The sequence below is a fragment of the Schistocerca gregaria genome, chromosome 1 (assembly GCF_023897955.1).
Source record: "Schistocerca gregaria isolate iqSchGreg1 chromosome 1, iqSchGreg1.2, whole genome shotgun sequence".
Lineage (NCBI taxonomy): Eukaryota > Metazoa > Arthropoda > Insecta > Orthoptera > Acrididae > Schistocerca > Schistocerca gregaria.
The window spans coordinates 72,916,543-72,939,899 of record NC_064920.1 but is presented as its reverse complement, the minus strand read 5'-3'; the positions used below and the strand labels follow the sequence as shown (position 1 = coordinate 72,939,899).

The following is a 23,357-nucleotide window of genomic DNA, read 5'->3' as shown; positions in this document are numbered from 1 at the left end:
ATGACATCTATGTCTGTTAAACAGTTATAAATGTGTTGCTATTGACAAGTGAAGATTTTTTTAATTGTACTACTGTTATACCTATTCAATCAATAAACTGCAATTTAATATAAATCTAAATATGTGTAATCATAATCGTGACACATTCTACACCCTTGGCAAACTCATCACTGTGTGGATTTGTGGCACTTGGAATTAAAAAAAAAAAAAACTGAAACTTAAGTCATGCAAAAGCAATAAAGTTTTTCGAGAAAAGACATGCATGAGTTTCATTTAGTTAATACCCAATACAGTGTTTCACCAATAATCCAGATTTGAATCCATTAAAATGACACAGATGTCCTGTCTTTCAATATCGACCTTTTATTGATCTTTGGAGTCAGATGAAATTGGTATTTATTAGTCCTATAATTGAAGAATAAACTTAAGATTCAGAAATAAAATACCTTGTTATGAGACTTCATCATACTTATGAAATAGGTTTAATCCATGATTGATCTGCAAGGGAGGACTGCTGCAATGTTTTTAACGAGCCATGAAAACATCAGTTATGAAGCAAGTTCTAGAATTTACAGCTATAATCATCTAAAATACCTTCTGAATATGGAAAAGGACCTCTGCACGACAATTTTTATGCAGTAAACTGTCTTGTAGCTGTTTAAAAATCAGACTACAAAACATCTGAGATGAAATTGGAAGCAGTTAACCGAATTTCATTTTTTTTCCCCCATGCCACCGAATACATTCTGTACAATGATGGTAATATAGGGCAGGTCAATGAATACAGTATCACATGTTCATTTTCTTACACATAACACCTTTCCAACAACAGTTGTAATTTAACTACAGTGTGTTTATTTTCTAAAATTTCATGTTCCTTACTTACCAATACTGTAACCTGGAGTGTGTATTTTATTTACTTACTCACACAAGGAATGTTTTCTGCCTCTTCTTCAACTCTTGAGTTGTAAACCGTGCTACAAACTTTTATTTCATACTGGATCAGCCCCTTATCAGACTCTTGTGAGAGCTGCACCACATGTTTGGAAATTTTGTTTGCCGTGTGTCATTCTTGTGAAAGCATGTTTGATTGACTGATAGGTGCTCCACAGAACCCATCAAGGAGGAAAACCTTCACAGATGTGGAACAGACATAGGATGATTCATCTGTGGGTAAGGTTAACTTATTTTACTAGTGACTGCTCATAGCAAGATGCTCCTGTTTGAATGTGGTCAGCTGCTGTCTCAGTTATGTAAAATATATATTTTAGTCAATATTATGGACACTACATTTAAATACTGTAACCGCCTCATCCTTCCCCATAAAAAAGCTTAACCTTGATATGATTGCTATGGTAACTATTATGATTGTTCCCATCTGCTAAGACTATGACCATTCTACAATTGGCATAAGGCAGCTGTAATTGCATTTTTGCTTTTTCACTGAGGTATTTTGCAAAAAAATATCCAGAAAGAAGAAACTAACCCTCTTACTTGAATCAGAAATTCTTGTGTTTCTTACATCAGAAACAGAGCAAAAAAAAACTCTCACATATTACAGAAGTGAATGGACTCATTTAACATGCCAGCTATAAAGATCACATTTATTCAGGTTAGGCCATTGTTTATTAGACTGATACAAGTTTGGCAACGTCATATTACATAAATGAATCATGTGAGGTACTGTAGTTTTAGCAAAAACATCAATAGTGCAAGACGTTGTTTATTTACGACATTACGTAATTGGTTATTGTTCTCAGTTGAACTAGACTAAGTATTTATAACGGAGGGTGTATAATTTGCACAAATAATTTGTATATCTGTACGGTATATATTTTAATCTCTCGGCCTCTTAGCATAATACGGGGGCCATTTACACCGCGCAAACTTATTTTCCGTGTCTGGATTCTCAAAATAGTCATGTTATCTGCACTACCCTTCCTTGTTTGCTTACACAGTAGCAAGGTGTGCAGTGCAATGAGTGGATCAGCATGTTTCCATGCGTAATCGTCATTTCACGAGTAATTATCGATTTCTTGCGCTATCAAGTGCACTGACGCTGTAACTTACGAGTCACTATCATTCGTGAGCATGCACCACAATGTCACATGACAGTATGTGTGTTTTGGTGTAGCAGTTTTAATAATCGATTTCGCTTACATTCAACCATTATCATGTGTGTGAATGCTGTACAGTGTCACATATTGATAGTGTGTGTTTCGAGACTTGCCGCTTAACGTGTTTGATGTAATACTCTACAACTGTAGCGCTGTTTAGGTGTTCCTTGGTATCGACTCGTATACCAGTGGCACAGATTATCCAGTTTTAATAAATTCATACGCCTCAAATGTGATTCACACAATGAACCGTTCTATACTCTTCCGTCACACTCAAAGGTGAGTCTTTGACTGCTTTCAACCCAGGCGTGTTCTGTACCACATCTTTTACATGTAACGACCATCATAACTTGCAAAATTCAGGCCAAGACTGTCTCGTGTGTCGGTATTGATAAATACTATACTTCGTTATTCGTATGTAGTTCTAAATTGAAATGTTTATATTCTGCAAACATGATAAAAATATATCTATTAATCGAGCACTGATCGATAGTTCGATACAAGCAACACTCGTTCTAAAATTTGTGACTCTATATAGTCGACGCTTTGGTACTTATTTTTCCTTGTTATACAGTAACAACATAAATAATTTACGATGAATGTAATTTGATTTATAATACCGCAGCCGGCTCCCTTCTTTAAAGTTCCTTTTTCAAGTAACGAGTACACAATCTGACACGATAAATCGCTAAGTAACTTATCACTGTGCCAAGAATTCCCGCCAATCTCAACATTAACTTCTAGTATGCTATTGAAAGTTAAACAGAAAAAATACGATTTGTAGGCAGAGTTTGGAAGTCTGTGGGAGATGTAACAATAGTTGGTAACAAGTGAACGTCGTTACGTGCAGCTAACTGAACAACCAACCGCGATCTGGCTGCAGAAAAGTGGTACTGCTTCAAAGACACGAAGGCTGAGAGTATGGAGGTAAATTCTTATCTCCATGGCTGAGAGCCAGACCTTTGTAGCATAAACACGTTGCTGCTGTACGGCCACACTTAAAAGTTGCCAACACACGCACAATTTTTATTTCGCATCACTGAGAATTGTGGTATAATACTGACTGTGTGGAATCGGTACTGATGGTTTGCTCAATATATACTGAAAAGCCAGGAGAGCACAAAATATTGACGGTCAATCAACATACTATACTGTATAAGGTTGCACCACTATCGGTGGATTCCGTCGACGACCGACATCGTCGGAAGACGGCCAATCTTTTCAAATTAGTACGGCACTACGTGGGCGGTGGCGATATAGCCGATCTCGTCGCCCGAACGTACAGATTTCGGACGACAATCTGTAAAATTCAAATCGGTTTGTTTTCGGTCATAATGGCCGGCACGAGACGAAACATGAACTGTGAGAAACTGATAGGTTTAGTCAAAGGAGTAGTATGTGGCATCCTGAGAATGTACAACAGAATTGGGATGTTGTTTGGAATCTATAGACTGAAATCGCAGGTTTATTGCAAACAATAAGTAACAACATCTTTATCGGAAATTGCAGGTGTAGATTATAACCATGAAAAATAATTTAAGTGACAAGTTTGGTGTATCTTATGATTAACAAAACTCCCAACCTCAGTCTTGAGGAATTGGCCGATATGTCTTTAGTGAAGTATGTAATTGGTTTGTAAATAATGGGTTATCTCTAAATGTTAATAAGACCAAGTGTGTACATTTCCAAGAAAGGAAAAAAGTTGAGGATCAATTAAGTATTACACTGAATGGTAGTGAGTTACTACAAGTAGAGTCAAACAAGTTTCTGGGTGAACACATTGACAACAGTTTAAAATGGTCTGAACATATTTTGCACCTCCACAAAAAAGTCAGCTCAGCTACATTCGCTGTTCGTATTGAGGGAGATGTTCGGGTTACTTACACCAAACAACCCCCATTTCACAGTATTTCATTTATTCGCCCAAACACAAGCAAGGCACACAAAGAACTGGACATGTCAGAAGAGGCTAAAAATAATCTTAGCTTTGTTCAAAGATGGATGCATCGGCGCCACATACCTGCAGTACGGAGTACTCTTGAAATTCCGGGGGGGGAGGGAGGGGGTGACTATGGCGTCGGCAGTAGTGGTCCGTGGGAGCCGAACACCACGGTCAGCTCGACAGCATCGTCGGGGAGCTGTGTGGGTAGATGTCATGAAGGAAGGTTCGGCCACCGAACCTGGAAGTCGTTGAAGTGAGCCGGGTGTCGTACTGGGCGTGCTGGTCGTGCAGTGACAGGTAGGCCGGCAGTTTGCGGGTGGAATGGAGAGACGACGACGATGTCTCCGGTGGTCGTGGCGAACACACAAAGCATGTCCAGGCCGACGTCAGGTGGGAGGGAGCCACATTTCACCAGATGGCCGGGAATGGCAGAGGTTGTGTCATGAGCACTGGATGAATAGAAACACGCGACGAACAGTGTATAATCACACAGTATTATTGAGATGTCATGGATTATGTCCAGGGGGACAGGCACAGACACGTTCAAGATGGGGGGTGTGAGAAACCTAGACAGGGCGAGGCAGTCGACAGTGGGGATGTCGAAGGGCCCGGCGGGAGGGTGTGATCGTAGGTAAGCTCGACGTTAGGAGCATGTGGTCACTCGACGGAGTGCGTGAGACCAGAGTAGAGGGCGAGGTCGGAGGAGAGCTCAACGACTGGAGCTGGAAATCACTCGACTGAGTGTGCAAGTCTGATGTGGAGGTAGCGGTTGGAGCGTTGTGAGCCACGGCAGTGAGTGGCATGGCCGTGCCCTGAAGAGGGGGTAGAAGAAGGCTCGACATGGGCAGGCTTAAGTCTGTTGAGAGAGACGGTAACAGCTGAATCTTTCATCTGGATGTCATAGGTGGTGGTTGAGCACTGGAGTACCCGGTACGCAATTGTCCAGAGATTTCGGGACGTGAACCTTAGGGTGGGCGTGGCTGGAGGGGGGAGGGATATGGAGGTTGGTGAAGTGGCGTTTGATGCGGTCCACAAAGGAAGGTAAGTCAGACTGGGGGATATAAGCAGAAGGGCTCACAAGTTCGCCAGGGAGAAGGATGTTCTGGCCGTATACAGACTCGGCTATTGTGCCTTTGAGGTCTTCCTTGTACATCACACGAATGCCGAGTAGCACAAGGGGAAGGGCCACCGTCTGTAGAGAGTCGTGGCATCGAAGAGCCGCCTTGAATGTGCGGTGCCAGTGCTCAAGTAGCCCGTTACTTTGCGGGTGATATGCTGTGGTATGGATGCGCCGAATGCCACAGATGTTACAAATCTCGTTGAACAGGGCTGACGCAAATTGTCTGCCCTGGTCAGTTGTGATGATAGCTGAACATCCGAAACACGATACCCATTACTCGACGAAAGCTCGAGTAACAGTTCCCGTAATATTGGGGAGTGGACAGCCTCGATCAAGCGAGTTGTTCGGAACATAACGAAAGCCAATAGAGGGGGGGGGGGGGGGGGAGAAGGCCAACAATGTCAATATCAGTATGAATATGCTGGAAACGCCCAGCAGGGATCAAAAAGGCACCGAGGGGGGGGGGGGGGGTGAAATGTGCTTGTGTACTTTGCAGCGTTGGCACGCAATGCAGGAGCATGCCCATTGTTGGCAGTCCTTGTTGACATTTGTCCACACAAAGCACTCTGCTACATGGTGGGTGGACGCACAAACACTGGGGGGGGGGGGAGGGGGGCTAAATTATGCAATTCGTTGAAGACAGCTCGACAGAGCGTGGTTATGATGAGGGGGCATAATTTGCCCGTTCTGTCGTCTCATCAGATCTCACCAGAAATGACAGGGAAGGTGGTGTGGACAAAGTGTAGTGAAGAGGTAGAGTCTGAAATCAGGTTGGAGGTTAGACAGTTCAGAGAGATCTAACAGCGAATGAACGGCATGACTCGTGAAAGGAAATCAGCATCTATATTGTCAGCACCCTTTATGTGCCTGACATTGGTGGTGAACTGACATATGAAGTCCATGTATCTGAAGCGGCGAGGAGGTGGGTCAGCTGGTGGGTTTGTAATGGCTGCAGCCAGGGGTTTGTGATCCGTTAAAACATAGAAAGGGCGTCCCTCAGCGCCAGTTTTAAAATGCTTGATCGCTTCGTAGACCGCGAGCAACTCCCTGTCAAATGTGGAATATTTCTGTTATGCATTGGTGACCTTGCGCGAGAGGACTGCAGAGGCGAAGTTTGGCCGTTGATTGTCTGGCTAAGGACAGCGCCGATGGCAGTATCACTTGCGTCTGTGGTGATGAAAAGCTATGCATTGGGATGAGGATGTGCGATGGTGCAGGCCTCGGCAAGAAGATTTTTGAGGGCAGTGAAAGAGTCAGTCATAGAAGGGGTTCATGGAATGGGCCGAGATCCAGAAGTCTTGGTGCCTGCCAAGGCGTCCGTCAGTGGAGCTTGAGGCTCCGCAGCTCGAGGTAGATGTCTGTGATAATAATTAACCGTCCCCAGAAAGTGCCAGAGATCTTAGAAAGACGAAGGTCTGGGTGGGTTCAGTATTGTTTGTACTTTCTCAGGGGGTGGTGAAATGCTGTCGGCAGAGACCCGAAAACCAAGAAAAGTGACAGCGAGTTGATGTAGCTGCAATTTGTCCTGGTTGTTCTCGATGCCTGCTGCCGCGAGAGTGTTCATAGCAGTTTTCACATCTCGAATGTTGTCCTTGATGGAGGAGCTGAACACAATGTCATCAAGATATGAAAAGCAGAATTTTAAGTCGAATAGCACTTCGTTGATGAAGCATTGCCAGGTCTGGGTTGCGTTTTTCAGATTGAAGGGCATGAATCGAAACTGAAATAACCCGATCGGGATGGTGATTGCTGTCTTCTCGATGTCTTCAGGTGCCATGGGGATCTGGCGGTAGGCCTGTTTGCATTCAATGACTTACCTGTGATTGGCGTTTGGGAAGTAGCAGGGTGGTCTGCAGTTCCGTGCCACCTCACCAAACTGTGTGTGGAAGTAACAGTACGGGTAGTGCGGTTGCATTTCCTGTGGAACGGTCGTTGCCAGTGGCGGTGGCCGAGGTTCGGTGGACGCAGCAGGCTCAGTAGCAGGATGGGGCGTGACAATGGGCGGAGCTGGTGATGGCCCAGTAGCTTGTTTACTGCTTCATGGAGCAAGCAGAACGGTCGGCACAGTGCGGCCCTGCCCGCATCCGGACGCAGGACGATGAGCCTGAACGTGGCAGTGGCGAAATAGAACAGTGATGCATCGTGTAGCTTATCAGCAATTGTCATTCTTTGCTCGGCGAGTTCAGGAGTCCTCTGAGCCAAAGCAAAGCGGATGTGAGGAGATAGTTTATCTGACCAGATGGTGAGGAGAGCTGTGTCAGAGAGTAGATTGGCGCTGACCAGGGCACGTAGCCATCTCCAGAAGGTTTGTCATTGCCTAGTTGCTCAACATGGAGCACTTGCCGTATTGCTGCCTCAGTTGAGCGTGCAAACCAACGTAGAACTGTGTTTTTGGCTAGAGTGAACGGGGTAGATGAATCCGGAGTGTCGACGAGGTCAGCAATTAAGTCCTCCTGGTCATGCAGGTGGGTGATGAGGCACAGAAACCTGGTTGACTAGTCAAATTAGTAATGGTCGAACACTCTGTCTGCAATTTTCAACCAGGTTGTAGCTCTGTCGGGATTAAACGGCAGCAGCGATGGTATGCGTTGTAGAATATTTGGAAGAACAGGTTGAGTTGAGTTCATTGGGGCACTGCCTGAAACAAGCTGTTGTTGCTGTAGTATTCCAGAAGAGTGTGCCTCCAGGGATGACTGTTCGGGTGGTAGCGTGAAGGTGACACGTTGTGGTTGAGCGTGATCTGTCGCGACGCGGAAGGCCGATAAGGGTGAGACACCGTAATGTGTTGATTACAGTTGCGGAAGCTCAGCACATTATGGGTGTGTTCAGATTGGCGCGTCGCGGAAGACTGATGCAGATGAAGTACCGAGATGTGCCGAGAATGGTAGCAGAAACTCGACTGGAGCTGGCACGGGGGTGACAGGTCAGAAAAAGTTCAAAGTTTGAGAATGCGTGTTAGTCTGTGGAAAGCTCAACGTATGATCAGAGCTGGGGCCACCTATGTTACAGAGAGGCTGCAGAGGTGGGGGCTGTCCAGAAGCACAGTGTGGGAAACGATGTCGAACGTGGGACGGTATGTGTGAATGTTCACTGTTCATAGTCACTCCACTCAAAGCCAGTGTGGATAAGGTGAACGCCGTGGCACAAAACACTGAGGCATAGCAGTGGAACGGAGGTGGAGGTCAGGCACAGATAACAAGTTATTGTTCCTGTTGCAGGCCGAGGTATCAAAGTAGGAAGGCATGTGCGGGCATGGTTGGATGCTGAGGAGGTTGACCTCTGAACGAAGCAGTTCCGGCCACGTGGCAGGTATCTGCGTGGTACTGCATGGATTGCGGCATGGCAAATTGTTGTCCTGGTGGTGGTAGGTTGTCCAACGAAGCATTTGCAGAAATCGACATTGGTCCCGCACTGCACGGAGATCCGTAAGAGGTAACTGCACAGTCGATGAGGAAGGGCACATGTGGTGGGAACAAAGGCATTTGATAGCCAGAGTCATGCACACTCCTAACCTCACTTATTGTTGCAGGCTCGAAAACGTCTGGGGAAATCGACATAATCGTCGAGTGAGAGGCATCGTGTTGCAGTCCTGGCAGGTGTACACCGCCTGCAGCATGATGCATGTTGATCACAAAATCCAGCTGGTGGGCTGAAGTCATTGTTTGAATGCTGTGTCGATGTAATACACATGAAAATAACTGACGCGGAGGTCGCGGACACAGTAAAATAGCAAAAATGGAAGATGTTACAACTTGCGGTTACCAGTGAGGGGGAGATGTTCGGCTTAGTTACACCAAACAACCCCCATTTTGCAGTAGTTAATTTATTCACCCAAACACCAGCAAGGCTCACAAAGAACTGGAGATGGTGTAAGAGGCTAAAGATAATCTTAGCTTAGTTCAAAGATGGATGCATCAATGTTGGTGTTGATTTCATCGGCACCACAGTATTATTTCCACTGAGACACCATAAAAACTTCTTATTTTAGTTATTTCCATGCATTATTGCTATATGGCATAGTTTTCTGGGGTAATCAGCCACTATCCAAAACAATATTCATTGCCCAAAAGAGAGTTATTAGGATAATGAGCGGAGTCCAGCCTATACATTCTTGTAGGAACCTTTTCACAAAATTAGGGATACTGACAACTGCATGTGAATATGTCTACTCCCTGTTGTGTTCCATTGGTAAAAATGGGCAATCGTACAAAACCAATGATTCATACCAAACCCATTATACCAGGAGGAAGATGGGCCTCCATTATGAATCAAAAAACCTTACTATTGTACGAAAAGGAGTCCATTACATGAGTGCCAAGGTGTTCAATTCTCTCCACCCAGCACTGAAATTACTTATCCACGAGCTTCTCAAATTTAAACAACAGCTCAAACAGTATTTATTAGATCATTCCTTCTATTCGGTAGAAGAATATTTCAGTAGAGTTAACTGTAGCTGACTTTTTCATTTACTAATTTGATGTGCTATTGTGCATTACAATACTCACAAACACTGTTAACGTTACTGTGCCTTTCATTTTAACTCTAATTGATTTCTTCATTTACTAATTTGATGTGCTATTGTGTATTACGATACTCACAATCACTGTTAACATTACTGTGTCTTTCATTTAGCTATTAAGACCTACCATATTTTTAATGTAATTTTTTCTATATCTATTAATGTGTATTTCATCTTATATCAGGTATCCTCTTGCAAGAGGTACTTTTATGTATTCCTTTTGTACTATGTGTACTATTTGTCCTACATCCATGCGAATGCCTTACAGTATTGGATTTATGGGATATAAATAAATAAATAAATAATGTTACTGTGGTTGATCTTTTTGGGTTGCAGTAGATGGGCATTAACTGTCCACAAATTATTGTTACTGCTTACTGGTGTTTCTATGCCAGTAGGCTGGTTATTCTGTTACGTGAAGTGGTTTTGCAAATGTGGTGCCCTTCCGACAGTGGGAGAGATCATTGCATCTGATTGGACAGCTACCACCTGCCTCAAGCTGGGCGGCCCCCAGCCAATAAGGTGCTGTCCCACCACTATCCGCCTGCTTCACAGGGTGTGTGAAACTTAGAAGTAATCTTCGACAAGCGGGTTGATATAGTACACCTACCAACAACAAAAATGAAATAATAAAGAAATCACTATTTCGTATTGCCACCTGGAATGTTAGGACCATGTGTCCAAAAGTACATTGACGATGCCCAAGAGGTTGATTTCATCTGTAAGACTGACATAATTGATAGAGAGTTCCACCGTTTGAATGCAGACATCACGGGACTGCAGGAGACGTGGCTTCCAGACGCGGGCTCTATCAGGGAGGATAACTACACATTCTTCTGGAAGGGAAGTCTCAAGATGAGCAAAGACTTCATGGCGTAGGATTTGCTGTTAAAAACGCCCTCCTAGACTGTACTGTACCACCATCCGGTGGAACAGAGCGAATTATTGATTTGAAAATATGTTCCTCAAGTGGCACTGTCAACATCCTAAATGTGTACGCTCCTACCTTATCTTCCAGCATGGAAGAGAAAGATCTGTTTTATGACTTACTCAGTGACAGAATAGCCAAGGTACCTAGCACCGTATATTTTAGGGGACTTTAATGATAGAGTTGGATCAGATACAACATATGGCCGAATTGCCTGGGACATCATGGGGTGGGAAAAATGAATGAAAATGTCCAGGGACTGCTTGAAGTTTACTGCTTTTATGGACTCTGTATCACAAACACATATTTCCACCTTAAGGATCAGCACAAGGTGTCTTGGAGACATCTGCACTCTCATCACTGGCATCAACTTGACTTAGTCATAGCTAGGCGTACTGGTCTCAAAAATGTGCTACTGATACGAAGTTATCATAGTGCTGATTGCAACACTGACCACGCCCTGGTGGCGTGCACATTGAGGCTCACTCCTAAGAAATGTCACCACACTAAACCGAGAGGTCATCCCTGTATCAACACAGATCATGTTCATGACGCACAAAGAAAGCAAGATTTTGGCAGTAATTTTGAAAGTGATTTCCCAGGAAACGTGCAAGCAGAAAGGAATGTTGATAAGAAATGGGCAAAACTCTCGGGTGCAATCTACAACTCAGCAGTATTGGCCTATGGAATAAAAGGAAAAAGAAATAAGGAGTGGTATGAGCAAAATTTGGAAGAAATGGAACCAGTCGCTGAGGCTAAATGGAAAGCCCTGCTTGCTTACAAAAGAAACCCAAATGAAAGAACTCGAGATGACCTACGAAAAGCAAAGAACAGGGCACAGCAAACATCCAGGAGGTGCTCAAATAACTACTGGCTGAATTTATATGCAGGTATACAGAAAGCAGCTGACTCTGGGAATGCTAAGGCAATGTACGATGGTATTAAGAAAGCAGTTGGACCAACTGTCAGAAAAACAGCTCCTCTGAAGTCCAAGACGGGTGAAGTCATTACTGATGGAGGCAAGCAAATGGAATGCTGGGTTGAGCACTATCTCAAGTTGTATGCAGCCGAGAATGAAGTTAGCAAGGATGCATGTGACACCATCAAACAAATGCCAGTTATGGAAGAACTAGATGCAATGCCTACTATGGAAGAACTTAATAGAGAAATAGATTCTCTTGCTAACAGAAATGCCTGAGGTGAAGATGGGATCCCTGCAGAGGTTATTAAGTATAACAAGTCTGTTCTTCTCAGACATTTATATTCACTTATCACAACCAGCCGGGAAGAAGGTTATATCCCGATGAGTATGTGGAATTCGAGGATAGTTACTCTATATAAACAGAAAGGGAACAGAAATGACTGTAACAATTACCGAGGCATTTCATTACTAAGTGTAGCCGGGAAAGATTATGCAAGAGTAAGCCTAATGCAATTACAAATCTTAGCTTCCAGAATCTACCCAGAATCTCAGTGTGGCTTCATGCCCGGCCGATCAACCGTAGATATGATCTCCTTAAGACAGCTACAAGAGAAATGTCGTGAGCAGCAGAGGCCACTTTATATTGATTTCATTGACCGTGTTAAAGTGTGTGATTTAGTGAGCAGAAATGGGCTTTTCAAACTGTTGCAGAAGATTGGATGCTCACCTAAACTACTGCAGATAATTGTCTCCTTCCATGAGAAAACACAAGCAACAATTTGCTTAAACGGTAAAACATCAGAAGCATTCCCTGTTAATAGCGGTGTGAAACAGGGGTGTGTGCTAGCTCCTACATTATTTGGGATTTTCTTTTCCCTTCTGCTCAGGTATCTACATACGAGGTCTGATGGAAATCTTTTCAATATTGCTCGCCTCAAGGCCAAGACCAAAGTAAATACAGTTGTTACCCGTGAGTTGTTATATGCGGACGATGCAGCGAACACAGAAGATGAGGTGTAGTATATAATCAACAAATTAGCAAATGCCTGTGAAAAGTTTGGTCTACACATCAGCCTTCAAAAGACTAAGATCATGGTGCAGAGCACTACCAACCTTCCATCCATTAGCACTGATGTCAATCCTCTCCAGATAGTTGATGACTTTATCTACTTGGGATCCACAATATGTAGCAACTTGTCCATGGACACTGAACTTACTAACAGAATCGCAAAGGCATTATCTGTCATGGCTAGATTGAAAAACAGAGTATGGAACAACGGACTGCTTACCACAAAAACTAAATTAAAAATCTACAACACTTGTGCTATAAGCACCCTTCTCTATAGCTGTGAGACATAGACAACTCTTTCTAGGCATGAATCTCGACTCAACAGCTTCCATCTCCGCTGTCTTCGGAAGGTCCTTCAGATCTCTTGGAGAGATAGAGTACCCAACACCAAAGTCTTTCATCGTGCAAGCACAACCAGCATCTTTGCACTCCTGAGTCATTGACATCTAAGATGGTTGGGACATGTCAGGCGCATGGATCCTGAACGGATACTGAAAGAGCTGCTGTACGACGAACTTCAGGAAGGTGTGAGGCCACTGGGATGACCGTATCTTTGTTTCAAGGATGTCTGCAAGAGAGACCTGACCAAGACCAGAATCAATCCAAGTCACTGGGAATGCATGGCAGATGACCATGTCAAGTGGCGAGCAAATGTACGCAACGGCGTCAAGCTCTCAGAGGACGAACACACACAGGAAGAAATCAGGAAGAGGACAAAGCGAAGAGACAGAGCGGCTTCTGTTCGAAGTCCCTCAAATTTCACATGTCCAAACGGCAGCAGGGACTGCCACTCTCGAGTGGGACTTTTTAGCCACAGCAGATGCTGCAGACTCTGAACCAGGCATACTACACCATCATCCCTCAAGGATGGACGGATGCCATTTAGTTAGCCCTTATATGTTTCCACCTTACATTGCCTTAGGTGTTCAGAGTATCTTATTCCAGGCTTTGTGTTTGCCTTTCACACATATGCTGAATAAGAGTCATTAAAGGTTAATTGCGTATGTCTGCAGAACTTCAGGTAAATTCAGGATAACAGATTTCCAGTGTTGTAGAGGTATGGTTTGAGCTGTATTAAAAAAAATCCATCACATTAAAGATGCAGTTCTGGCTCAAGTAAGACTAGGAGTGACACTTTGATATTTGACATCTGGCGATTACATCTTGCCAATAATTTGGCCTATTTCTGAAAAGCACAGTGTCAAAGGTTTTATATATATATGTTGGATGCTATTTAAGACTCCCCAAGCAAATTTTTCACTCTTTCACCCCAAATACTATGAAGTTTTCTTTCTTTCTTTCTTTTTTTTATTCCATACCGAATTTTGGAGTTATGCTTCGTGCAAGTGCCCAAAATGACTTAATATAGTTGAGTTTCTTAATTAAAAGCTACACTGAATATGAAATAATACTACCACCACTTGTACTTGTTTGTCCTTTCTCAAATCAATTGGGCAAGTGCTCAAAGACATAGTACTAGAATCAGACTTTTATATACCAACTGCCAGTACTACATTAATATTCACCATTTTTAGAATAAAGTGAGCTGCTGTGAAACCACAAATCTACCTTCCATTAATTAAATAATACTTGCTTACACAGACAAATTTTATCCATTCATCATGTACCGTAATAGAAACATCTGCTTTCATCATGTAAATTAACCATCATCTGCTCATAACAACATTGGCAAAACCTTAACACACTGATGTCGCCACTGTGTCATAATACGGTACTCTGAACTTTTGTAGAGATTACAATAACTCAAAGAGAGAGCATAGTACAGTACGCAACACGTTCTTTTCGAGACAGATATAGTTCATTTGGCGGATTTTCAAAAGCAAACGCCGCACTGCAGCACTGATCTCCAAGCACAGAGGCATTGAGGCATTGTGGTATTCATCCCACGCTCGCAGGTTAAAATCTAACATGTTTCATACATAGAATAGTTTCTAACCTAACCTACTGGACCTTGCCAGAAACTACTTAATGAGATCCTACGCACTGTGACCAAGCTGCCTTTTGATGTTACTGGGCAAAATCTGGTGATTGCGTCTGACGACCACTGTCGGTACCACTGTGAAGAGTGGTATTCCACAATACACGGCAGTTCGTGCTGAAACCGAGAGAATTTATATTCGCCCCAAAAGAATTTACACAAAGAACTGAAAAAGTAAATAATAACAGATCAGGAAATGGGCTGGAAGATTTATATGGGAGTACCGTGCAGCACTTTTACAAATGAATTTCCTGTATGATCAGGAAACACCACATAACTCAATATAAATGTGACAAAGTCAGATAACTCATTACCCACGATAGCAAAGGAAACTGAAGATCATGACATCATGACATTAAGTAGAAATGCTTATTTTCCTTATACCATTCCTCAAAATTTTATTTTTATACACCAGTTCACACAGCACAGACGTGAGATCATGGAAGCTTTCAACCAGTTATCAGTAAATAATTGTTTTCTTTCATTTGCAACAGTTATCACATTGGAGTAATACATGGAAAAGAGCACATGTACGCAATAAATTACTCAATTTACTTATTTAATTTGTAATTAGTCGCCGTGGTTCACAAATGAGATTAGTCACTGTGGTTCACAAATGAGCCCCTGGCCCGCTGAAATGTTCACTGTTAGCTTTTCAAACTTGTTTCGCCAGTTCTGCATACATAATTTCTGCTAGTGTTTTGCTAGTCAAGCTACTCTGCCACAGTGAAAGTGAATTTTGATGAAATCTTCTCGGGCTTCCATCCGGATAGCTGCGCCGAACATCAGCAATATACACTGGGAAAGCCTACATTAACATATAAAGTGAATTTTACTTAGTCAAACACAAACATTTTCACAATGAACGTTGAGCCATAGCACACTCCAGCGCAATAATATTAAGCATTTTACGACTGCTTACACCATGTGCCTTGACCTGGCGATGAAACCTCCATCACTATGTGAATTGCTGTCAGCATGGTAAACACACAATAACAACACCCTGAACAACAATAAACTGCATAGAGACAACCACCAGCAGAAGCTACAATATCAAAATAAACCATAAAGAAGAGAAAAGCAAGACTACATTTACGTGTTGGAACGTCCCTTTGCTCAGATGCAGGCTTGAATTCATCGTGGCATACCACCAACAAGATCATCAAGTCAGACCTAGTCCAAATTGTCTCTCTCTCCAATGACAATTCCATATACTCTGTGAACAACCGTGAATTGCCAGCTATTAGGACTTTTTCCTGTTCCATTTACTTAAGAAGCACAGGAAAAATGGTTGTTTAAATGCCTGTATGCATGCTGCAATTAATCTAATCATATCTTCATGATCCCTATGGGAGCAATGTTTAGGGGACTGTAATATAATCCTAGAGTTATCATTTAAAGCTGATTCTTGAAGCTTTGTTAGTAAACTGTCTCTTATGGTCACTGTCAATGTCCAAAAACAACTTGTGTCAATTGATCCCTCACAAGTTCGATTGAGTTCATGTCCAGAAAATAGGCAGCCCACTCTATTCTGTTGATCCTAGCATGCATGTCCACAAGAACAGCATGATAAGCAACTGAGTTATCATCCATCAAGATGAAACTGTCACCAGAATGTTGACAAAATTGTCCCACTATTGATAGCAGAACCTTGTCCCTGTACTATAAACCAGTAAGACTGCCCTCAACAACCACAAGAAGTGTACGGTGGGCCAGTATAACGCTCCCCCAGGACATCACTCCACCAGCACCTTGTTGCCCATTTGAGATGCAGTGTTGGAGGCTTTCAACATTACCGGGTTGTCCCCATATATGTTATCTACATTTATCAGGCCACAAACAGAGCCAAGTTTTATCCATAAACAACAGCTGTTACCAATTCTAGGATGTCCAGTCTGCACATTTTCTTGCTCATCTGTCATAGAGTATTGTTGAGTACGATGTGGTGTTCGCCACGGTGATTGGGAATGGAGATTACACACCACACAATTGCCTCCAAACAGTCTGATGTAATACATGACATCCTGCAGCCTCTTAGAGTGCTGAATTTAGTTCTGGAATCCTCAATACTGCTTGTCAACAGGAACTGATTCCATGTCCACACCACATCAGTTTGAGTCTGGTGCACACATTGATCAGCTTCCCTGGTTCACAAGCCTTCTGCATGTAACATGATGATGCTGACCTGATCGTTGGTCGTGATTGTCTTTCATAGCATGATGGATGTTCTCTCTACTGTTCCAGACATGTCTAATGCATTCCTACTGGTGCTTTACTTTCAGCTGAAGTGCTGTAATCTTTTCAGAGAGCAAAGGTCCATGATTAATATGTTCCTACCTTGCAGTTTGTTATAAATTTTTAGCACTACGTACATTGGAGTCTAAGCATAAAGCTTTAAGTGGTGTGAGGGAAGTTTCAAGTTCTCTGTGTGACGAGTACCGTAGCTTTGCTTAAGCTTGGAATTTTAAAGATTATATTTATTATTGTACACAAAAATAAAAATTTTAAAAGTGTCCAATGATTGAAGTGTTAGTATTTTTAATTTCTTAAGTGATGGGCCAAATGACTAATTTTTATGGCAGCACACACATTTCTAATGATTTTCTCCTGAAGAATTAAGTCTTTAACTGGTTGTAGAATTTCCTCAGAAAATTATCCCATATTGAATACACAGAACATATAAAACTAAGGACAAGTCTCTTTAATGTTGTGAAACAAAATTAATTAAAATGTGGGCTGTGTTAGATTTTCCAACAGCCTTGCAGCAGTGGTAACACCAGTTCCCATCAGATCACTGAAGTTAAGCACTCTTGGCTTGGCTGGCACTCGCATGGTTCACCATCTGGGTCTGCAAGTGGGGTGTATTCAGCCCTTCTAAGACCAGTTATGGAACTACTTGACAAAGTAGCAGTTCTGGTTACATAAACGGATAGTGATGAGAAGAGTTGTATGCTGACCACATGCCCCTCCATATAGGCATGCAGTGATGCCTATTGCCAGAGGATGACATGCCGATTGGTCAGTATCATTGGGCCTTATGAGACCTTTTCAGATGGAGTTTCTGTATTAGGTTTATTTAAAGTCTTTGGTCTGGTCAGCCACAATCTGCTGCTTAAGAAACTATATGGGTGTGGTATCTGTGGAGTGTCCTATAATTGGTTCAGTTTGTATCTTTCAGGCAGGCATATCATCTTGAACCAAGTCCAATGTACCAGGTGGAGTGAATTATCCCTCTTCACCTATTTCTGTCAAAGTAGTTATTTTTGTCCACAATTTGCTACATGTCTGGACCTCCGACTAATACATCATTCATAATCTGATAGACCCATCCTCTCTTTTCTGCCCTCTTGGCCAGCATCGAGGAGCTGTTCTTTGTAGGTTCATTCTTTTTGAAATGACCAAATAATTTCAGTCTTGCAATGCAGAACTCACCAAGAAGTCGTTTCTGTTGGACAAATGGTGTATCATGAACATTTTTATTTTTGACCTCCTTGTTTTCTGAAGCACAGCTCCTAAGTACTTCATCGTCACCGCTTGCACTTTGGTAATATTTATGTTGGTTTCTAGACTATATGTTGTAACTGTTGAAGAGGACCTTCTGCAGCGTATTAATTTTGATATCTAAGGGAGCTCCTTTATGAAAGAAAATTTCTCTTGAGATGTTAAAACTATTCTTCATTGTGAACATTAATTCGAATTTTTATAGATGGTTGGTTACTACACACACATTTACTAATAAGTAGACTACTGCTTTGGAGTTGTTTGTGCAGATATCTAATTACCTGAATATAGCATTTCAGCCATTCAGCTTCTGTTGCATATCAGGCTTGGTTTTGTCCCATTTTGTAATATTGTATGGGTAAATGGGTAAGGATCAGACTACAGGTCCATAGGTCTGGAGTTCAATTTCCAGTTTTTTTCTGTTACTTGATTCTTGTTGCACCTCTGTCAATGATATGTTAATTTGTTAAATGGAAAGTAGGACTGTAGCTAAGAGTCCATATTGAATTGCATCATCTTGTAGCTGGCTGGGTATGCTAGTTTAAAGGTCAGAGAAAGGCAAGAATGCTCCGTATCCTAGGCCTAGCAAAGCACTGTAGTTTTCAAAACAATCTTGTGGTTGAGAACAACTTTGATGGTTTTGAATACATCATCATCTTCTGTGACAAGAACCTTAAACTCAGAGTTGCTGATTCTTCATTATTTCATCCTTTGTAATACTTAATAAACCAACAATGGAAACTCCAGGTAGAAATATCAACAAAGCAGGAAAAGACAGATTGATACTTATCGTAAAGGAGACACATCAGGTCGCAGAAAGGCACAATTAAAAGACACTTACATAAATCTTTTGGCCACAGCCCTCATCAGTAAAACAGACACACAAATCATTCACACCACACACACAAACAGCACACACAACCCCCAGCTCCAGCATATCTGGCCAGAATGCAACTATAATGTGGGATGCAAGCAGCAATCTGGAGAGGGCAGGGAAGGGTATGTGACAGTAGGGTAGAGATGGGGGGAGAGATGAATGTTGTCTGGTGGAGTGTGCAGGGACTAGACTGCAAACAGGCGCAGTGTCAGGATGTTGTGGGGCAGACAAAAGTACCATTTTCAAGGCATAAGTATCATTTTCTGCTCTTGATCTTTATCTTGTGGAAGAATGGAAGGAAGTGTGCTTTATCCATGCCTCCCATCAATTCATTGTAGTTATTTACTACTGCAGGCCTAGCTATGGAGATCTTCTCTTTCTTTTTGTGGTCGTACCTGTTGTATTGTCCTATCGCCTGAATACCTGTCCAGCTTGCTCACATATGTATCAGATGAATATCATCCTATTTGACAGTGACTACTTTTTTATCACTATCAATACTATCAATGCAGTAATCATAAGTTTGTGGCACTGCTGGACTCCAGTGCATCCTACAACTACTCATTTTCACAGTGTTCACAACCATGATGATTCCTATAAATTTCTTCATTTCTTTCCTTTCAGCTGGTTGGATACACTTGCTGTTGGATTTCTGTGCAACGGAGAGATCAGTTTGAAATATGAAAGTTTCCAGAAAGTCATTTGTCAGCAGTTTTTGAAAGAGTTTTGTTGGAGCAGTAGTCATTGTAAAAGTCTGGTAGTTAGGTTTAATATTTGTCACTTCTCTAATATCAGTTCTTTCTGGAATATCTCTCTTTGGCCAATGGTATAAATGTTCCTCTTGTGTATAGTTGGTTATTTCAGGCTGATCACCAAGCCTGTCCAGGAGTTCCTCAGGACGAGGCAACAGATAAGTGCCAACTACTGTCTGTGGGTTGCCTGTAGACTTGAAGTCAACACAAATACAAATGTGACCAGAAGGTCTAGGCCACACAACTAGTGGCCACTGACTAGCCTGAATGGGAGCAATTACACCATTATCTTGCAATTCTTTCAATTCACTGGCAATTTTGTCTCTTAAAGTAATTGGAGTGAGGCCAACATGAAAAAACTTACGCCATGCATTGCCTCTCAATGTAACATGTGAAATAAAGTTATTTGCTTTTCCCATTCATTCTGAAAATAGTTCAGGAAATTCTTTAAGCAAGTTAGTGACACTGTCTTTTGGTGCAAATGTAGAGACTGAAAGTACATTGTTGTGGATGCCAAGGCCAAACAAATCAAAGGCATCTAAACTGAATATGTTTTCACTGTCTCTTGATTTCAATACAGTAAAATTCACTGTCCTGGCATGAGATTGAAAAGTGGCAGGTGAACTACACCATCCAAGTGCTGGAATTTCCTGTCTGTTGTAAGCAGTGAGGTGCTTGCTAGATTTAAAAAGGTACGGTGAGCCTAACTGTTTATACGAGGCATAATCTAGCAAAGTTATTGAGGCCCCTGTGTCTAACTGAAAGTTCACACGATGGCCAGCAATGTGTAATGAGACAAATAGTTTGTTAGAATGTCATTGCACAGCACTAGGGTGAGAATGAGGTGCAAACTTAATCATACTTTTGTCAGAACCTGTTGTAGATTTGGAAAACACAACGTTCACTGCATGTGCATGAACCTTTTTTTTGCTGGGAGCGGGAAAACTGGCGTTTTTGTGCCATTGGAAACAAACTGCTTGGACATGGCCTTTTTTTCAACATGTGTAACATGTTACGTTATGTGATGGGCAATCCTGTCTTTAATGGCAAGCAAAACATCTAGGGCAAGACTTCACTAAGTTCATAGGACCATTTATCTGTTTATGTGGCTGTCCACATGGCTGTGTAGATGCTCATTGTTGTGACTGCTTGGGGTGGTCGTGAGCAAGGGGCTACTCAGCCCCACAAACTGAGGCCTGGTCAAACTTATCGGTCGCTATGGCACCCTAATCATATTGCTCTAAGATTTGTAATACTTGAGGAAGTGATGGATCAGAGTACTTCAGGATTACTTCAGGAAGTGATGGATCAAAGTACTTAGGATCTCTTCCCATATTTTACTATCTGCGATGTTGAATGTTATTGCATCTCTGATCATTAAATCACTGTAAAAGTTGTCACAACTACACTTAAATTTGCACTTCTTAGTCATGCCCGTTAATTCTGTGCACCACTGACAATACATCTGTTCCAACTTTTTCTGCAAGTGAAAGAACTGATATCTGGCTGCAGCCACTTGGACTTGCTGGTCATAGTATTTGATTAATGCAGTGATTTCTTCGCTCAAACTGAGTTCGTTGGGAGACGCAGTTGGGAACAATTTTTGTATTAAGCTGGACACTGGGACCCCACAATCGAAAGAAAGTATTGTAGCTTTACAGTACCTTGAACTTAATGAACATCACAATGTTCTTGGAACTGTGTCAGGTATTCAAGCCATTCCTCTTCGGTGTTGTTAAATTGCCGGAATGGTGGTATGTTGGTGCAGCATTTGTCAGTCTGGTCCGTTTGTCTGTCGGATGGCCGACACAGCTTGTACAGCCAGATGTTGTACCATCGTCATCAAAGTAGCAATTTGTTGGTTGTGAAACTGAAAAACTTGTGTTAGGTCCATCACATTGGGGCTGACTGACTGGGGAAACATTCCACGTGGGAAAAATATATCTAAAAACAAAGATGATGTGACTTACCCAACGAAAGTGCTGGCAGGTCGATAGACACACAAACAAACACAAACGTACACACAAAATTCAAGCTTTTGCAACCAACGGTTGCTTCATCAGGAAAGAGGGAAGGAGAGGGAAAGATGAAAGGATTTGGGTTTTAAGGGAGAGGGTAAGGAGTCATTCCAATCCTGGGAGCAGAAAGAATTACCTTAGGGGTAAAAAAGGACAGGTATACACTTGCACACACACACTTTTAAGGGAGAGGGTAAGGAGTTATTCCAATCCTGCGAGTGGAAAGACTTACCTTAGGGGGAAAAAGGACAGGTGTACACTCGCACACACACACACACACACACACACACACATATCCATCCACACATACACAGACACAAACAGACATTTGTAAAGGCAAAGGGTTCGGGCAGAGATGTCAGTCAAGGCAGAAGTACAGAGGCAAAGAAGTTGTTGAAAGACAGGAGAGGTATGAGCGGCGGCAACTTGAAATTAGCGGAGGTTGAGGCCTGGCGGATATCGAGAAGAGAGGATATACTGAAGGGCAAGTTCCCATCTCCGGAGTTCGGATAGGTTGGTGTTGGTGGGAAGTATCCAGATATCCCGGACGGTGTAACACTGTGCCAAGATGTAGCCATGCACCAAGGCATGTTTAGCCACAGGGTGATCCTCATTACCAACAAACACTGTCTGCCTGTGTCCATTCATGCGAATGGACAGTTTATTGCTGGTCATTCCCACATAGAAAGCGTCACAGTGTAGGCAGGTCAGTTGGTAAATCACGTGGGTGCTTTCACACTTGGCTCTTCCTTTGATCGTGTACACCTTCCGGGTTACAGGACTGGAGTAGGTGTTGGTGGGAGGGTGCATAGGACAGGTTTTACACCGGGGGCGGTTACAAGGGTAAGAGCCATATGGAAATGGGTGGCAGCTGTCATACTACATCAAACCCACCAACAAGCAACAGTACCTCCATTATGACAGCTGCCACCCATTCCATATAAAACGGTCCCTTCCCCACAGCCTAGGCCTTCGTGGCAAACGAATCTGCTCCAGTCCTGAATCCCTGAACCACTACACCAACAACCTGAAAACAGCTTTCACATCCCGCAACTACCCTCCCGACCTGGTACAGAAGCAGATAACCAGAGCCACTTCCTCATCCCCTCAAACCCAGAACCTCTCACAGAAGAACCCCAAAAGTGCCCCCACTTGTGACAGGACACTTCCTGGGACTGGATCAGACCTTGAATGTGGCTCTCCAGCAGGGATACGACTTCCTAAAATCCTGCCCCGAAATGAGATCCATCCTTCATGAAATCCTCCCCACTCCACCAAGAGTGTCTTTCCGCCGTCCACCTAACCTTCGTAACCTCTTGGTTCATCCCTATGAAATTCCCAAACCACCTTCCCTACCCTCTGGCTCCTACCCTCGCAACCACCCCCGGTGTAAAACCTGTCCTATGCACCCTCCCACCACCACCTACTCCAGTCCTGTAACCTGGAAGGTGTACATGATCAAAGGAAGAGCCACGTGTGAAAGCACCCACATGATTTACCAACTGACCTGCCTACACTGTGACGCTTTCTATGTGGGAATGACCAGCAAACAAACTGTCCATTCGCATGAATGGACACAGGCAGACAGTGTTT

The 23,357-nt window shown here is 42.8% G+C and overlaps 1 protein-coding gene across 1 annotated transcript in view; it reads left to right on the top strand.

Annotated features, from left to right (window-relative positions):
* The first annotated feature begins 1,573 nt into the window (after positions 1-1,573).
* Positions 1,574-23,357, top strand: part of LOC126333611 (sulfite oxidase, mitochondrial-like) — a 123,382-nt gene continuing 101,598 nt past the window's right edge. The window contains exon 1 of the mRNA XM_049996753.1: positions 1,574-2,396. Coding sequence (XP_049852710.1) covers positions 2,362-2,396 — 35 coding nt within the window. The 5' untranslated portion in view covers positions 1,574-2,361. The remainder of the gene's footprint in view (positions 2,397-23,357) is intronic.